The following is a 19,573-nucleotide window of genomic DNA, read 5'->3' as shown; positions in this document are numbered from 1 at the left end:
ACACATGGGCGAGGGCTAATCTAGACTTGATCGTACTGGAGAACGGCGTGAAAGGATTCACCCCAGGCCGTAGCACTGTTACTTACAGAGGGGCGCTTATGATTTTTGGAGAGCGTACCATGAATGCATGGGTGGGAGCAAGCATGTGACTTTCATAATTTTTGAAGAGGAATTTAATTTTAAAATTAAGATTTAGCAGGAATGCTAACAAGTTTTTTTGTATCTATAATTACTCCTGTCTCACTCAGGCTTGCACACTTCACCAAAACAATTCAGATTCTTTATTCCAGTGTTCTACGGGCCCCATGGGTCCTTGCCTGCCATTCTCCTCACTCACTGCTCCTTGCACTCTGCTGCCCCTCTCTTCCCATGCCCTGTTAACCCCCAGCACATTCCTCTATTCCATTCACAGGAATCATCCCCATCTAAATTACCCACCTGCCTCCCCCACTAAATGGAAGTCCCAAAAGGGTCGGGGCCATGTGTCTATGCTGTTCACTGGTCACACCCAACACCGTGCCTGGCATACAGATACTTGTTGGATGCATGAAATAATATATTCTTAACATAAAGGTGTATTATTTTTAAGGCATTTAAAAAACACAGCCAAGAACAGAGAATAATATAACAATCACCTGTCTCAAGCACAAAGAGACTATTGTTAAGCAGGAGTCTTTCTTTTTACGTCTACTGAAATTAGTACTGGCTGCTCACGTGCTTTTTCAGGACAAGAAAAGGTAAATAATTTACTAGACCATCCCAGCAATTTAATGGTATTTTATAACTGTTGACATACACTATTAATTGGGAGTCACATGTATTAACTTAGAATGTAACTTAAACAAAGTAACTCCCGGGAGGCATTGTCTTACTAAACTCTTTACCTGGATTCACTGCGGTCCCTCTGCCTTCCCTGCCCACCATCCCCCAGCAGGGAGCAGCAGGCCACAGGCCCAGAGCCCAGGCTCCGCCCCTGCACGAGGAACGGTGTTGAGCTGCTTTTTACAGGATGTGGGGGACAACTCCCCCATCCGGGGAGAACAGCCCATGATGTCTTTCCTGGGACAGTCTGCCCCCTTTCCGATGGTACAAACCAGGGTTGGTCCTGGGAGGGGGGAGGAGTTGGGCATGGGAGGCCGGGTTCTAAGAAACAGAAGCCTGAGCGCTGACAGCCCCTCCGAGCCCCCCCACCCCCAGCCTCCTCACCTCCCTGCTGCCTGGCCTCACACACTCCCGCTGCCCTTTCTATCAGCATCTTTAGCACAAGTCTGACCCAGGAGGTAGACAAGCAGGACGGGGCAAAGGAGGAAGAACGAAACTCCACTGTGGGAACTCCGGCTCCCTGAAGTATTAGAATTCCTGGGGAGGGGCCGAGGTAAATACAAGACCCTCATTATGCAAGAAAGGATGAGGATTTAAGGCAGGTTGGTAAAAGGCCTGAGTCCTCCTCTGGCCTGTGAGCCTGGGCCAGGTGCAGGACCTCTGGGACGGTCATTCCCCCGGGAAACAGGAAAGGGATGTCAGGGGCCACACCTCACGGGGCCTCACCCAGCGCTGGGCCCTCCCGCCAGCAGAGCAACTATGCACGAGGTACTGAGCCTTTTTAGGCCTTGGCTGCTTCATCTCTAAAATGGGGATAATGATAAACGAAATTGCTTGAGCAGTAAGTGAGAACGTACATGGAAACTGCCCAGCATGGAGAGCTCGTGATCATGGCCATTACTAATTTAGCATTTACTTAATACACTAAACAAAAGACACTGCAGCCCAGGAGACTGTATGTAACACCCATACATGGGAAAACAGAGAACTTTCTGATCATGTAAAACACAAAGGAGAAATCTCAACAAAATGATCTAAAAATAACGGGCATTCAACAGTTAAACAAGGAAAGACAGGCTCACGGAAGAGAATCTTACCCATAAATGTCCAAAACACCAATAAAAGTGTGCTGCTTGCCTGAAAACTGCAATGCTTGATTAATTCTCTCCACGATGAAGTCGAACAGGTGAGCATAGATCTTTTTGGCCAGTGCATCCCTAGCGTTGACAGCCTGGGGCCTGGTCATGGGTTTCACCACCGTCTCAGAGGTTGTGACGATTTTGCGATGGCACAGCCACTGGGCCACTTTGCCACTCTCCAGGCCCAGGAGCTCACAGAACACCTGCAGGTGATTGTCAGCCTCCTGCAAAAACACACACAAGCCCCGTCAGGCCCATCCAGCCACCGAAACCAGCACCCGCCCACCCAGCTGGGGCCCCTTGGCCTCTACTCGGGCCAGTGTGAGATGACGACAAGCTGGTATGAGAATGTCCAGGGCACACGAGGCAGAGTCGAGCCTGGGAGTAAAGCAGGAAGGACCACAGTGGCACTGAGCCTGCCCCTGCCCTTGGCACGGTGCCACTGCCGTTCCATTTCATAGAGACATTTTCTACTGTGTTTTCTTCTTTACATGCATATTGATGAGAATAACGAAATGTATACCTCCTACCAAGAATTGCTAATCAATATTTGTCACAGAAGAGGCACCCACATAAACTTACCTTGTGTCCATTAAATAAAGAAATCTGTCACAAAATTTACATGGGACTACATTTCCAGAGAGGAAGCCAGCACCACTGGTGTTTGATTCAGGTGAGTGTCAGGGGTAGAAGGTGTCCTTTCTGCTTACAACTGTCCAGTGATCTTAAGGCCCCACATGACCTGCACCCCCCCCACCGCACCCCATCCCCACCCCGCACCCCCGCTTCCTGGCCTCATCTACCACCCCTCCTTTCATTAACTCCTCTGGGGATACAGGAGTTTTTGCTATTTCTCAAATTACACCTCCTGCCCGAGGGCCTTTACACTTGCGGTTCCCTCTATTTTGAATGTTCTTCCCCCACATATAGGTACAGTTCACTTCCTTGCCTTCAGGGCTCTGCCCACCGCCACTGTATCAGAAGGCCTTTCTCTGAATGCCCTGTACAAAAGGCACAGCTCCTCTCCAGCTTCTACTCTGCTTTATTTCCCTTTTCAACGGCCACCCCCAGCTGTCAGAGCCTATAATTATTTATTGTATCTCTTCCCCTCCGCTTCCTTCCCCTAGATCATAAGCTCCATGAGAGGCTTCTTGTTTCATTTTGTTCACTGCTGTTTCTCCTGAGCCTACAACAGTGCCTGGCACAGAGGAGGTGCTCGGTAAAAATTGGTTGAATAAAAGAAAAACACATAGAAAATGCATTTTCCCTCTCCTTTTACTGTTGCAAGGGGAACAACCTTTACTCTTAGAAGGTAACCCATGGGAACTCTTGCTTCCTTGTTCCCGTTAGACTGGTCTCCCCAGTGTGTCCAATTTGTCTGATGCTAAAATGCAAAAGCAGGGGAACCTACTGGGGACCCTCCAAACACAGGAAGGGTGAGACAAACAAGTATCTTACACTAAGTGTAGATCTCTCACTGCCCAATGCTGTGATCTGCACATTGCCCAGATGTAGGATGGCTGCCAGGATCTTAAAAACATCCATCTGAAAATCCTCCTTTAAACCTGAAAATAAAAATTTTCCCAAATTAGGAATACTGCATTTCTTCTCCTATTTAATCACTCGTAAGATAACACCTGAATTCTTTCAAGACCTCTAGTACCATCGGTGACAAAGCTGGGACAAGGAACGTGAAGTGGACCCCAGGAGAATCGGGCTCACTATTCTTTCCAGCTTGACTTGTGTAGACACACAAGGTGAACTCTACAACCCACTAGGTTTCCCCTTTTGCCATGGCTGGTAGGAAGTTCCACATAAAAATTCAAGTAACCATTTCACATCAAGAACCTGGGAAAATCACTTCTCATTTATTCTGTGATGTATTTGCTGTAGTTTTAATGTGTGTTTTGTTTTTTCGCTCATGAGCTCCCTGAGTTCGTTTTATGGTGGAGTGCTAGATGGATTCTTCTTGCGACCTCTGTTCTGCACCCTGCTCTCTGCCCCAGGGTTTGACCTGTCTGGGCCCAAGGCAATGGGCTCTGATGTCCTTTGGTCTCTGGTTGGGTTTGACCAGTGGGGACCCTGGTAGGAGGTCAGAGGGTGGGAGGACAGAGGTGCTGGCACGTCATCCTGTCTCTTTTCCTGCAAAGCTGCCTCAGGCTGGCTGTGCTGCCGACTAACATGGTCTGGGACTGACTTTCCCCCACACTCCTTTCAGGCTCCAGTAACTCCTGTGCCCAAACGGGAACGAATGGCGAACAGCTCTGCAGCTGTCCCGGGTCCCTACTGCCCTTGTCGCTCCCCTCGCCCTACCCACATTGGTATAGCTGCTCCCTTCAGAAATAAACATCCTCCTTGCATCCTAATTGGAGTGACCCCCATGCTTCCCACTGCGCCTCTGACTGAGATGAGTAAAACATAAACTATGAATATATAACGTATTTGAACATCGTGAGGAGACAAGCACATTTCCTGGAGCCGAAAAAAAAAACAAGCCAGTTCTTGGGAAGGACTTTACGCCTGACTCCTAGAAATCACAATGGAGAACTTGCCCGCTGTGAACAGGACTTTGCTGGGTGAGGATCCCGGTGCAGGAGCGAGGTGGCTGCGGGGTGAGGGCCAGGTGGTAGTAGTGACACTGCAGTGAGTCATGGAGCTTGGAGCTACACTCCAGCAGGATCGGTAGCCATGCTTTTTGGTCTGCACCGGGATGGAAACTGGAATGGAGACTCACGACTCCCCTCCACTCCCTCTAAGCCCAAATGCTGAATGACAGCCACTATGGCCACCCAGTACTTCTACATGAGGACACCTGGAAAATTTCTTATATTCTTAAATAAGATTCTTAAATAATTTCAAAACCTAGAGAGTCTGCTCTACTTCAAAGATTAAGCAAAATCGAAGTCAAAAGATATCAGGCCAAAAATATATGGATGATCTGAGAAAGAATTTTAATAAATCTACTAGCTATAGCATAAAAATATATATATATATATATATATATGGATGGCTCCAGCTCAGTCTGGGTCTACGAATTTGCTGTCTTTCTACTTGAAGCGAATGCCTCCATCTGAAGGACAGATGCTAACAGAAATAAGCTCTGCCACCATGATAAATGACAGGTAAGTGATGAGGAAAAGCAACTAAAAATGCAAAGTTTGGTAATCTTTGTTCTGCCACTCCATTCTCTGCGTGATTCACAACTAAATCACTTAACTACTCCATGTCTTCCAGAATCAACAAAAGTGAAATAACTCCAAAGCAATGATGTAAAAGGAAGAACTGAAGACCTCAGTTAAGTAATTATCTCTAGTGAGACAAAGTCATGCAAAAGCACTACTGGCCTGAGTTAGATTTCATCAAGAAACAATGGTCAAGTTCCTGGAGACTGAGTGTCTATTTCCAGGGCGTTCTTTCTGTCAGAGACCTAAACAAACAGGCAAGGGTCAAAGGATGAATTCAATGAGAATCAGCAGGAGAAGAAAGGCTTTTGAGCAAAATGCTTCCCCTTCTGCTTCCTCACAGGGTAACTGTGGTTGGTACCTCAGGAGCAGAACGGGAAGGGACAGTGAATAAAACTCTGCATCAGGCACTGTCCCCAGTACTTTCCACTGTCCTCTCTATAAGGCTTACAATAACTATGTGAAGTAAGTACTAGTATTATTCCCATTGGACATAGGGGAAACTAAGGCATAGAAGGGTTAGGGAACTGGCCCCCAGTCACACTGGCTATGTCATATCTAAGCAGAATGTGAGTTTATGAAGCCGTCTTAGCTTTACCCTGTGTGTCTAATATGGAAGCCCTCTGAAGGCCCCGTGCCAGGCACAGAAGTTTGCAGGCTCCAGAGGTCCACTTATTGGGCATGTTGTGAAGTGGATTTGTGTGTTAAACTAATGACCTTGCTGCTAACTGTGCCCATTTCTCCACACTGTTTCCATAACAAAACACAGGAATGGACATATCAACCAACAACTACTAATTCAGCAATCACATTTTTACAAAGGGTGATCTGCCCAAGTGGAAGCCTATAGAAGATTCAAGTTAGGCAATCTGCCCTTGAGGAGGTCCCCATCTAAGAGAGATAACACTGAGACACAAACAGGAAGACACGGCCAGTGGGACAAGCAGTATAAGCATTCACATGGTTAGGAGATGCGCTGTTGAATAGAACGTTCTGAGATGATAGAAATATTCTACATCTGTGCTCTACAATACAGAAGCTATTCCCCACATGTGCTTAGGAGCACTCAAAGCATGCCTCGTGCAACTGAGGAACTGAATTTTTAATTTTATTTCATTTTAATTAAAGTGAAATGTAAACAGTCATTTGTAGCTGGTGGCCACTGGATTGAATAGCACAGGTTTAGAGACCACAAAATCAAGTCACAGCATGAGGTCATTGGTTGTGGGGGGGGGGGTCACAGGAAGATGTCAGTCTCAAAGTCACAGTGAGGTCACCCTGTTCCAGGCATGAATTCACTCCACAACAGTAAATGGACCTCTGGAGCCTCCTCAAATTTCTTTTCCTGCCATGGGGTCATCAAGGGACTTCTAAGTGTAGATACACTGGGGTGAAGCTAAGACGGCTTCATGAACTCCACAAGTCTTCACATATTGCGAGAAAACTCTAAGGAACTCATTGACTATTCTCACTCTATCATCTAGGACAAAGTTAAGCAGATGTCTTCTTATTTGGCTTTGCAGGCCGTGTAGTTGATGTCACAGTTACTCAACTCTGCGTGAAAACAGCCATAGACGATACTTACACAAATGAGTGTGCCTAGTTCCAATAAAATTTTATTTACAAGTATAGGCTGCAATCTGCCAACCTTTGGTCTAAGACATTTTTTAGTGATTCATGCAGTGAAGTCATGCTTTCGTTCAGTGTGTACTGATATCTAATATAGCATGTCACAGTTGATAAACCATGTTAGACATTCCCTCTTAACCCTCACAATGTCCCTAACAGCTACTGCTACTGCGGTGGGTACTCCAGAGATGGCCCCAGAGCACACCACTCCCGGCAGCCAAGCCCTGTGTAGCTCCCTCTCATGAGTCGTGAGTCTGGGCTGGCCCCATGACTTGCTTTTGATTATTAGCACATGGCAGTAGAGCAGCTGCATTACCTCTGAGGTTGGCTCATAAAATGCCCTGCAGAGCCTGTTGGAACTGGCTCTGGGAGAAGGTAGCCACAACACGTGCAGTCCATCTACCCTAAGGCCAGCATGCTGTGAGGAGACCTACATGGAGAGACAGAGAACAGCCCACCCAGCCACCAGTAGTTCTAGCCATCCCAGCCCATGTGAGAGAAGAAGACTTCAGAGGATCCAGCCCCTGCCACCATCCTACGAAAGTCCCCAAGTGAGAAGTGCCCAGCTAAGCCAAGTCCACCTAGACTCATAAGAGATAATAATAAATTATAAGACACTAAGGTTTGCAGAACAATAGATAATTGGAACAACTAAATATTTTCATTATTATCCCAGTGTACAGATGGCAAAACTGATGCCCAGAAATAATAATTGACCTGTACGAGGCCAAAGACCTATTTTATCACACATGAAATAATTGGAGCAAATACATAGCAACAGATAATTAAGTATTAAATTGTGAGGTTTAATGGCCAATGTACAGGCAATCTGAGGAAAGAGACGTCATTGGGCTAACGTCTTTGAATAACAGGCTTGGAGGAAAGTAAATGTATGCAGATTCCACCATACTCCTGGCATTCTGCCAGCCATGCCCACTCACTTGCTGAGCTAGCTCTCTGGTCTCACACTGATCAGAAGCTTTGACTGGCAGTTACGTGCGGGTGCCGAGACTACTACAAAATGGGAAAGACAATGACTAGTTTTATAAATCATGTGGTAGACAGTCTTTCCAAACATGAGCTCCATGTGGGAAAGGCAAGGTGAAGAAAGACTGGGAAGAGACCTGGGTCACCGGCGTCGGCCTCCTTGCAACCGAAAAATGTGGTTTTCCATATAAAAATGAGCTGTGTCAGGCCCTGAGTGCAAATGTCAGTTCCCCTCTGTACTAGCCAAGTGACCTTGAGTAAATCACTTACCATCTCTGTGCCTCAGATTCCCTTTTAAAAATGCAGGAAATACCAGTGTCTAGCTCATAGGGTAAATACAAGGTTTCAATGAGTTAATATGGGTAATAAAGTACTTGGGACGGTGCCTGGCACACAGCAAGCACCACCTAAGTGTCCATATTTTGTCATCATCAAGATAGCCATGAAGGTCATGTGGAGTCAATACGACGCTTCTGAACTGAGTTACAGCCCAGGCCTCTCCCTGCAAGCCAATGAGCCTGCGAGGAGCCTGAGAGCGAAGGAGCTGACTTCTAGACCTTTTCAGGGAAAGGCCGGTCTTGACCACTTGTCCTCTAAATATGTCCTGATTGGCTCATTCTCAAATTAGGACTGACTAAGAATCTTCAGAATACATACATACTGGGCATCCTTGCCTTTTTGTTGTTGTTTTTTTTAATTTTTATTGGGGAATATTGGAGAACAGTATGTTTTTCCAGGACCCCTCACTCCAAATCAAGTCGTTGTCCTTCAGTCTAGTTATGGAGGGCGAAGCTCAGCTCCAAGTCCAGTTGCCGTTTTCAATCTTTAGTTGCAAGGAGCACAGCCCACCATCCCATGCGGGAATTGAACTGGCAACCTTGTTGTTAAGAGCTCGCGCTCTAACCAGCTAAGCCATCTGGCTGCCCCACCAGCAGCTCAGTGGCAGCTCATTGTCTTCAATCTAGTGGAAGGCGCAGCTTACTGGCCCATGTGGGAATCAATTCGGCAACCCTATTGTTAAGAGCTCACGATCTAACCAACTGAGCCATCTGGCCGCCTTTTTACATTTTTTATTATTTTTTAAAAGAAAATGGCCATACCTTGGACAGGATGTTTTCACTTACCCAGGAGTGTGAAGGTCTTCTGAGTTTCCACCATGCCGGCCCTGTCATTCACACCCTCAATGACAGTGTTGCCTCCCATTCTTGTATAATTAAATTCTTCCGCACTTCCTGAAATAAAAAATAAGATTTCGATGTCTGCAACAATAACTTGGAATGCATGTTCATCAAGAGAAGGGAAGTTCACACGTAAGCTATATTAAGCATTTTACACACATGATTCCATTTATTCCTTAGAATTCTGCATTACAGACTCAGAAGTTGAGGCTCAGAAGTGACTTGCTCAAGGTTCCAAAGCTGATGGCAGGGCAAGAATTTAAACACAGGCCGGACTCCAAAGTTTATGGTGTTTGTTCCCCCACCTGACAATTTTATACAGCTTTCGGTGTAAAATTTCTGTACAAATGTCTGTGTCACAGACATTTTTACTAAGGTTTATTAAATGTACATTAAAAGCACACATTCAAGGTATACAATTTGATGAGTTTTGACATACGTACACCCTTTGAAAGCCATCGCCCCAACAAGATGATGACCTCAGATACATCTAATACTTGACCCTTCAGAAAGCTCTTCCATGTTTGCTATTCACGTTCTGTTTAGCAGACAAGGCATGGATATTATCTTCATGTGACTTCATTATGACTACAAATAAGAATGACCTTGAGTCATCGAGGAAGTTCAAATTATGATAGAGGTACTGTGTCTCAGAAGACAGGAAAACATGTCACCCATGTTAGAAAAATGAGCATCCAAGGAATTCAAATAAAAAGAAAAGTTTGGGGACGTAGAGCACAATTACCCATGGGCTTTAAAAAGAACCCTGAGGTTTGGAGGGTTCCTCCCTCCCTGGACCTACCCCACCTCCCAGCCCTATTCTGTCTCTTTAGTTAGAGGCATCAATTCTACCCTAAAACCCAAGGATCTTATGTCTTTGGGCAGAATATTTTTTAAGTGATATTACTATAAGAAGAAGAAGAAGAAATTAATCTAGAATTTAAACCCTTACATAAAAGAGAGACTCTCCCACACACCATCCATCACATACCCAATTTAAGATGTTTAAATTCCGACTGCTGTGAGGATGCACAAAGCTGATAGAAAATGTGGTAATTTCGTTCATTTTCCGACTGTAAAAGAAAGAAAAGTCCCAAAATTACACCAACCTTTTATAAGTGAAAATGTGAAGTTTTTAACTGGATGTTTTTAACTTAGATGGCTAATCTGGATTGGCAATTCTGCTCTTAGGGACCTTGACACCTACGTGTGTGTTTTGCTGTGGTCAATAATGCTATGACCCAACCTGTTCCCCTGTGCTGGCTCACAGGTGGGCCCTTCCTCTCTCAGAGGGAGAACTGGTGGCCCAAGATGGCCCCCCAAATAATGACCCCAGGGAGGATGTTATTAAAGGAAAATATTCTATAAAATGGGAATAATGTAGTTCATACTTATTGAAATTTTAAAGAAACTCCTCACAATACAAGGCTTATTGCTACTCTCCTTCTGGGCCAAAACTATGAGAATTTTCTCCATTTTACTGACAGAAGAGCCTTTCTTAAACGCCCCCTCACTAGTTCTAATCCCATTCTCTTCCTGATAGAAAAGCCAGTCTAACAGCTTTGTCTGTTTCAAACAGCTTGTATCCTAGAAAGACAAACTTGATTTTTAAATTCTAATGATTTTTTAAGTGCCCCAAATTAAAAATCATAACCTTTTCTCTAGGTCATACAACTCCACTGATATTGTACCTATCCATGAATTTTGTTTGTTTTTTAGTACAGAGGTTCCTCAAAAAATTAAGAATAGAGCTACCATATGACCCAGCAATCCCTCTTCCGGGTATCCACCCAAAATTCTGAAAACACTTATTGGTAAAGATATGTATGTACCTCTGTATTCATTACAGCATTATTCTCAATAGCCAAGACACGGAAACAACCTGAGTGTCCTTCGACAGATGATTGGGTAAATAAGAAATGGCACATGTATACAACGGAATACAACTCAGCCATAAGAAAAAAAGAAAGATGAAATATTGCCATTTGCAACAACATGGATGGATCTTGAGAGTATTACGCTAAATGAAATAAGTCAGATGGAAAAGGACAAGAACCATATGATATTACTTATATATGGGATATAAAGCAAAAGCAACAAATAAACAAAACAAATTATGCAAATAAACAGACAAAAAAACCTCATAGACACAGACAACAGAATGGTGGCTACCAGAGGGGAGAAGAAGTGGGAATAGGATGAAGAGGGTAAAGCGGGTCAAATATAAGATGACGGAAGGAGATTAGACTTCAGGTATTAACATACAATACAGTATACAGATGTCATATTAAAAAGTTGTACACTTGAAATTTACATAATGTTAACCAATGTTACCCCAATAATTTTAATAAAAAGTAAAAATAATAATAATAATTGTTTTTAAAAAACAGAAAAAACCAAACTGCAAATGAAAGATAGGAAAACTCTTCAAGTCACAGAACAATGTAGGTTGTCTAATGAGTATGTAAATGGAAACAATACGTTAAAAGTTGGGGAAAAGGAAATGTAACTAATATTTTTATCCTTACTTGAAAGATAACTCTGGATTTCTCCAGCAGATAAGTTCTCATGTTGGCTCCTATAATTTGATTTCTCTCATCAAAACTGATTTCCGTGTATTTCCCAAACCGACTACTGTTGTCATTGCGGGTGGTCTTGGCATTTCCAACAGCCTACAAAACATAGGACCCTCTTTAAATAACAACATTAAAAAGATCTTTGCATTAATATTATTGGAGCAGTTTTAGTAAAATCTAATTCTGTATGCTGCAAGGTCTGATTAGAGAGAGAGGTCGGGGGCGTGGGCCAAAGTAGCCCAAGGCTTACAGGGAACATGACACACCTTCAGCCTGCCATTCAAGGCTCGCAATCTTGTTGGGAGACACTGAGCAGGACCAGAAAGAGCACAGCTACTGGTGTTTCATGGCCCTAGGTTCCTATTTTATTATCTGTGTGATGCTAGAAAGGTTATTTCATCTTTCCAAGTCTCAGTTTCTCTGTCTGTAATATGGGGATCTTGCAGAGTTGGGAGGATTCAATGAAGTAATATAAAGTGCCTCGACTCATCCATGCTCCAAGAATGCTCAATTAAGTCCACATCCTTCATCTAACCTTTATTACTATCCTTAGCCCTCACAACGTCCCCACTCAAACTTTCTACTCAACCAAAAATCTGCCCTCTCCCATCCCTCCCACACTCTGAAAATGATTTTTGCTTTTTAGTTCTACTCTTGAATTCCATCTCCTCTGCCTATCCTCTCCCCCTTCCCGAGCACCCTGAGGAAGTACCCTTCTTATGTACACACAGTGTACTTCCTGTCCTGGTCATCATACTTTATTACAATATATATTTACTGAGCATCTACTATGGGTCACGTGCTCAGTAGGCAAAGGTGAACCAAGTAGACGTGGTCCTGCCTTTGTGGAACTTACAGTCTAGTGTGCGAGACCAACTCTAAACAAATAACCACACAATATTATCCACTGCACATTTAACTAGGCAGTGCCTCTTGGCAACTTTTCTACTGCTATCTTGGACTGTGATTTATGTTTCTATTTAACTTTAAAATATGCTTATGTTAGAGGAGTTTTAAAACTTGGGGACTGGGTCTTATTCTTTTCCATTACTGCCCATATTATCTGGCACAGTGGCTAAAACAAAACAGGTGGTCTGATAAATATTCATCGAGGATTTTGTTTTGAGAAAACAGGGCCAAGAGGTCTAGGAATTTAATGCTCTTAATTGCTGTACTTCAGACTAAATCCAGATCAGTCCTCTCCCCATTTTGTGAGGCAGCCAGAGCTGGCCTTTGCCCTGCCTGTTCCCTGAGCCCTCCAGATACCCCTCCTTCCTTGAGGCTGGTCCCCTTACCACTGGGTGCCATCCTGGCTGGCCTTGCCCACACCTCTGGTCATCAGAGTTGTGCCGATCAATCAGATGGAGGGGAGGGAAAGAAGAAGAGCCTTGATATGTGGCATTTGCCAATTTGTAGGGCGTAAAGTCTCCCACTGTGACTGATTTCAAGCTACCATAGGTTTAACAATAGCATGTAAAAATATTCTTGAATATTTAACAATCAGCTCAGTTGGTACCCACGGGCTGGAGAACTCTACTGGTTTCAGTGCACCAGCAGTGTCTGTGGTAGAGGAAATTTCCCCTGGGATATAAATGTAAACAGGGGACTCCTAAATCTGATGGTAGAATTTCTAGCCCAGCAGGTGGAAGAGGAGAGCCTGGGAAGCAGCCACCTCTGCCCCAACCACCTTTCAAATCCCAGGAGAACAGAATTCCAGGCTCTGCCACACTCAATTCTTTGGTCCTCAAAGGGCGGGAACTACAGTTAGTCAGGACAACACAGAGACAACCTACCCACCTGTCTCTCCATCACCTCCACCTCTGCCTTCAATCCCGCGCCCCACCCCAGCACAGGGTACCCACCTCAGTAATGGGGTTTGACGCCAGAACCTTCTCCTCCACTCGAGAATTACTGCTCGACTTGCTGACGGTGGCAAAGTACCTCATGGCATAGCGAGCAGACACTGTCTTTCCAGCACCCGACTCCCCGCTTACAATTATTGACTGATTTTTATTGTTTCTAGAGCAAACAAATGAAAGGACTTCTTAAATCCTCATTTCTTCCTATTAAAAAGGCAATATATACTCATTAAGAAAAATGCAGGCAAGCTGGAAGAAGGGAGACTTTGTTTCATCACTCTAAAACAACTGCTTTCAGCATTCTAGTGAATTTCCTTCTCGTCTTTTTTCCTATGGGATCATGCTGAACACACATTTGTTTCCTGCTATGTATCTCCTGTGTTCAGCGTCCCCAAGAGTAATTCAACGATCCGCTAGGAGGACTCACAGGGCTCAGCACTGAGTCGTGCCCATGGCTAAGATTTATTACACCAAAAGAACACAAAGCAAATCAGCAAAGGGAAAAGGCACATGGGGTCAAGGCCAAAGGAAGCCAGACGTAAACTTCTAGGCGTCCTCTCCCAGTGGATGCACTAATTTTCTCCAGCAGTGAAATGTGACAACACATAAGAAATGATGTTTACCAGGGAAGCTCATTAGAGACTCAGTGCCCAGGGGTTTTACTGGGAGCTGGTCACACAGGCATCCTCTGTCTAGAAGATATCAAACTCCTAGATGCCTGGAGGAAAGCAGATTTTAGGCGCAAATCACATTGTTTACACAAACAGTGCAAGTTTAGGTACCATGAGCCACTCTTATCAGTTAGGACACGGTGGGAAGCTTCCTGAAATCCAAATTCCCAGCGGACAGTCACGTGCCAGCCTTGCTGACAAGCGTCTAAGGAGAGCAGTCTCAGGCCTATGCAAACTCCTTTCTGCATAGTCCCACTTAAACATAAAAACATTTTAAAGGCATTATTTGCAGAGAAGTTATTCAAAATATGCATGAGAACACATGTACCGTAAGCCAAAACACTGTTATATAATTTGGAGATCTTAAAAAGTGCATCAAACTTTTCACGTCATAAGATTCTGATGGTAGAACCTTATTACAATGCCATCTTATGTATCTAGCACCACTTACGTGCCTGGGGTTTTTTAATACTTTAAGGGATTCTCATCGAAGCCTCAAAAATCCTATGCCATATATATCCATTTCACAGATGAGTAAAACAGTGACTCAGAGAGGCAAAGCGATTTGATGGAGGGCACAGGGCACAGAGCCTCCTTTGTGAACACGGGAGAGGACCTGAGGGAGAGCTCCTGCTCCACATGAGGAAGCTAAGACTCTGAGGTGAACGATGTCCCTGAGTCCTTCAGCCAGGCTGGGTTGTTAACTCCAGGCTCTCCTGGTCCCAGTCTACCATCAACAAGTCCAGCCTGTCTTAGGTTTGTTCTGCTATTACAGTTAGACAGGCAGACCTCCATAGAAAACTGGCTCTTCAAGCTTGAACCTGGCTCAGGCCCGCAGCCCCAATGAGCTCATACTGCTGGTGCCCTGCCCTTCAGGCTCTGAGCCAGGGTCTCTAATCACGCAGATGCCCTGGAGACCGTCAGGGAGCCCCGGCAAATCACAGAACCACAGGGGATCAAACGAAACTTGCTGCTGCAGAAACCAAGGTAATTGGTTATTAAATGGCAATTCTCTACCCAACTAGTATTTCCCCCTTCCTTCCTAGGGACCATGCCCAATTTTTAGTGGGCATACTGCTGCCCATACAAAAGACTACATATCCCAGCCTCCCTTGTGGTTAGACACGGCCATGTGAGTCAGTCCTAGTCAACAAGCTATGAGCAGAAGTGCTCTGTGGGGCTTTTGGAAAGTCTCCTCAACCAGGAAGGGCACAACCTTCCCCTGGAATACTGTTGTCTAGAATATGGAGGAGATGGCTAAGTACCAGCTTGGTCTTGAGGATGAGAGTCTCGCCCTAGGGACAGGGGAGCTGGGAGCTACCAGGTCCCTGATGAGCTGGTACAGGTGCCACGTTAGCCCAGGACTGCCCATCAGACTTCTCTGCAGGAGAGAACCGCACGCTTCTACCTTGTTAAAGCCACCATCATTTTTCCCTGTTTATAAGCAGTGGAGCTTGGAATGGGTACTCTCTGAGCATTTAGCTCACATATGAGGGCACTGAAGCTGAGGGAGACCAGGTGCTGTGTCCTGGGCTATGTGGTTAAATAATGAGCAGGTCCAGGTGTCTTGATTCAGATTTCTGAGAAATGAGGGCAGTGATGACAGCTCAATCGGCTTCACCACGGTGTTGCAAGACTCAAAGAAGACCACTGTGTCTGAAAGATTTTTTGCAAACTGTAAAAGGATCTACAAAGATGGTATTTTTATTCTTCATACTTTACAGATGAGGGATTGATGCCAAAAGAGGACAGTTACGGGAAAAAGAAATGACACATGGAGTCAAAACATCTGAGTGCAAATCCCAGTTCTGCCTTTTACTTGCTGGGTGACCTTGGGCAGATGACTCTCAAATCTCAGTTTATTGCCCAGGCATCTTCATCATGGGCTATTCTGAGGGCACCCAAGATCATGTACAGGAATGTGTGCATGGTTCTTGGTCCACAGGAGGCTTTTAATCAATATTTACTAGTAAAACAACTCCACAAGCCACACAAAAAACAAGTGGCAAAACTGGGATAAAACCCCAAATCTCTCACAGTTGAAATCTACCATTAGACTCTGCTGCTTTGGATGGGTAAAAAAATCTCACAGTGGAGAATAACTCAATATTCCTCCAATCTAACATACTGTGAAAAGCATGTGGTATCCCTACATTGAAAGGACCAACTTTGGATTCCTTAGAAGGAACAAACCCAGGAAACTCGGTGTAGACAGGTCAGTTACACATAACAGTCATTTGCTACTCAGTACAGCTCGTCTGCTCTACCAAGAGCCCCCTCTGGTCTGATGGGCACTTTTAATGACATCAAACCAGATAGACATATGTCTCCCCTCCACAGTGAAGACCCAGGAAATGCAGGAGCACTGGCAGGAGGCTACCTGGCCATCTGCTTGTATGCCTCTTCTGCCACGGCAAATATGTGTGGGTCCATATCGCCCATGTTCTGCCCGCTGTAGGCGTGGATGATGGCATCTCCGTATATCGGCAACTGCTTGTAAGGATTCATGGCCACCAAAATGATTCCTGAGGAAAGATGTTACATACAGTGATGGGATGCTTACTGTCACCCATTCCTCCAGGTTCTGTTGATAAACACCAACTTTGCCACTCAATAAACCTTCCGTGTGACTTTGGGCAGGTCACATAATGCTTTGAACTCAGTTCCCTGCCAATGCCACCTACATTTCTGGGCTATGCTGAGGGTTCGATGAGATGACAAATGGGATGGCCCTAAAACTGAGACATTTTTGCAATTCTCAATGTAAATATCGTGATATTATCATTGTCTAAAATAAATAATAAATGTCTCAAGTCCAGTGAGAAACTCAAACACAAGCTTGATCCCCATACGTGTCTATTTTTCTTGGTAGTCCAGTCTTAGTTCTTGTTGACAATTCTCCCCACCTAGATACTTCCTTTTATATATACAAACTCTAAGATCAAAGGTCCTTTTAGACAGAAATTGGGAAAATGTTTACGTGTGATTACACATTCTGACAGATGTGAACATTTATAATATAAATGTGACACAAAAGAAATCAGGACGCTCTAGACAGTAGGCATTAAGTTTCCGTGCCATTCCTGCTCTCCTGGAACCCCCCTCCTTACCGCTGTAGGTGTAAATGAGCTTGGATTCTGCAAAGCGGATCCTGAGGTTGTGGAGCACCGCGGGCTCATGGAGATAGCTGAGGGCCGTGAGGTCGTTCTCACCCACGAGGATGTCAGGGTTCCGGAGCGGAGGCAGACATTCTGGATCAATGGGGTAATCCAGCTCCTGGGGACCAAGATTAAAGGAAAGTTCTGGAAGTAGAAGATTTTTGGTGTTTCTGCTGAACCACTGTCTTCTGTCCTGTCTACAGCCCTTTGGAGTGACCCCTGACACTCTGAAATGCACACTTATGTACAGCAGTGAGAACATAATCTTCATGGCTGACTTAAAAAGTGGGAACCAGGGGACCAGGGTATTGGCTGTGTGCCTTATGACAAGTCATTCACCCTCTCTGGGCCTCTCTTCTCTCATCTGTGAAATGACTGGCTAGACCAGGTCAGGGGTCCTCAAGGGATGACAGGGAAGCCATGTGGGCACGGACCTGGGTGTCCCTTCCCCGATCCTACCACAGGGGCTCCACTTGTCTATGGTTTATATGTTGGATGTGATGGAAGTTTTGGTTTGAAAACAGGATGCTGCTGCTACAATGACATGATGACCCAAGGTCCCTTGCAGCTCTAAGGTTGCCGAGTCTCTGTGGAAAGCTGACATGTTTCGTGATAAGAAGTGTCTGAAGGGGTCTGCGCTGGTGGCCTGTCTGGGAGAAGCTACAGTGCAGTGAGTCCTGTGTGCAGCTGCCCCGTGTCCCGGGGTCCACGGCTCCCCCTGCAGGGCTGCTGCTTCTGTCATCCTCGGCCCGGGCTGAGTGACTTGCAGGTTGGCCTCTCTTCTGTCTGATTTTACAGAGTATTCCTAACGCAGCTGCCTGAGCAAAACGAAGGCCAGGTTAGCAAGCCTGTGGTGTCCATGCCACAGACGACTGGGCCGTCGGAGCATCAAGGGACCTTGCGACGACCACCTGTTCTAACTTCCGTCACTCTCATTTCACTTGGCGTAGTGACTTGAGCGAGGTCACCTGGCAAGCTTGTTTCCCTCCTACTTTTCCAGGCGGCCTTCCTTTGATACCTGGTCCTGGGCCAGCTCCACAATGTGATTCAGCTGCCCCTTAAGAGTGCCCACTGTCCAGACCCTATGCTAGCGCTCAGCACTGGTTGTTTCATTTAATTCTCAAAACTGCCTTTGAAGCAGCACATGAGTATGCTACCAGTTAAGAAGACAGGTTCAGGAAGGTTAAATTCCTTGTCCAAGGTCACATGGTTACTATGGGTCTGACTGGCTCTGAAGCCGACGTCGTGATGCCTCCTATCAACGCTTACAGGAGTTCGGTTTGTTGACTGCTTGGTCTGTTTGGCAAAAGGAGAACAGCTCAGGGCAACCCAAGACAACTGGGTATGAGGCCTTGTAGCAGCTGCCTGCTTACAATTATATCTGTGGACCTCCCCCAAGCAGAATATTCTTCATGTGCACACTTTTACTTTGAGAATAAAATCAAGAAAAATGCTGTTTACACATAATTTTTATATCCCCTGAGTTTTTCTGTTATCTGTTTTAAAAATATAGCCTCCTTTTCCAGGTCAGCCATTGTGTGTGTGTGTGTGTGTGTGTGTGTGTGTGTGTGTGTGTGTGTGTGTGTGTGTGTGTAAGAAACAGAAAGGGCGAGAGAGAGGACAAACAGTACAGACAGTCTGGGGGAGAGGGAAGAAATGTGAAGAACATCAGATTGACAGTCAGAGGCAGAGGTGCCATGTTCCTACACAAAGCAGGCTCTGTCCTTCGTGGTATAGACAATGGGTTAAGTTACAGAGCAGTTTGGCTGCCTGCCGTCTTACCTGCCTCTTTCCTCCTCCTCTGGGCAGCTGGTTCAGGGCCAGGAATGTCGCCACCTGAAGCCCTGCTGATATTACTAAAGCAGCAAACCATCACTGCAGCTGCTGTCTTGAGATTTTTCTCCCAAAGCCATCTGATCCCTAATCATAACAGATCCCTTGTCTGTGCCCAGGAGGTTCTGAACAAATGCTGCAGGAAGTTACGGATTGGATAGAAAAGGCTGGATGGAAGCCGGGATCCTCCCACTATTTCGCTTGTATTTGCACACGCACACCTGGATTATCTCACTGGGCCTTCAGCAGCCCTCCTTGTGATGTCGTGCCATTATTAACTCCATTTTACATATGGCAAAACTGAGCGGCTCACTGCCACAGACGTAGCAAGGGGCTGTGGCAGATTGGAATCCAAATATCTTGATTCTGGAGGGTGGGCCCTTAATCTCAATGTTCATCTCCCTTCCTAGTCTCCCAGGAAATGACTCCCAAATCCAGGATAGTCTGATTAGAAATACTGTGTCGTCTCTCTATAGAGGCCGTTCACATGACTTGGAAATCCCAGCATTTCAATATTCATATGCTATTCTCCAGACCAA

The 19,573-nt window shown here is 45.3% G+C and overlaps 1 protein-coding gene across 1 annotated transcript in view; it reads right to left on the bottom strand.

Moving 5' to 3' along the window:
• Positions 1 to 19,573, bottom strand: part of MYO5C (myosin VC) — an 88,557-nt gene that overhangs the window by 56,184 nt on the left and 12,800 nt on the right. Inside the window, exons 3-10 of the mRNA XM_019747087.2 lie at positions 17,154 to 17,319; positions 16,424 to 16,568; positions 13,376 to 13,532; positions 11,466 to 11,609; positions 9,929 to 10,010; positions 8,884 to 8,991; positions 3,420 to 3,526; positions 1,920 to 2,185 (exon numbers count right to left, since the gene is read on the bottom strand). Of these exons, the coding sequence (XP_019602646.2) occupies positions 1,920 to 2,185; positions 3,420 to 3,526; positions 8,884 to 8,991; positions 9,929 to 10,010; positions 11,466 to 11,609; positions 13,376 to 13,532; positions 16,424 to 16,568; positions 17,154 to 17,319 (1,175 nt within the window). The remainder of the gene's footprint in view (positions 1 to 1,919; positions 2,186 to 3,419; positions 3,527 to 8,883; positions 8,992 to 9,928; positions 10,011 to 11,465; positions 11,610 to 13,375; positions 13,533 to 16,423; positions 16,569 to 17,153; positions 17,320 to 19,573) is intronic.

This window comes from Rhinolophus sinicus, linkage group LG03 (genome assembly GCF_036562045.2).
Source record: "Rhinolophus sinicus isolate RSC01 linkage group LG03, ASM3656204v1, whole genome shotgun sequence".
Lineage (NCBI taxonomy): Eukaryota > Metazoa > Chordata > Mammalia > Chiroptera > Rhinolophidae > Rhinolophus > Rhinolophus sinicus.
The sequence above is the reverse complement of the archived record's forward strand: the minus strand, read 5'-3'. Positions and strand labels throughout refer to the sequence as shown.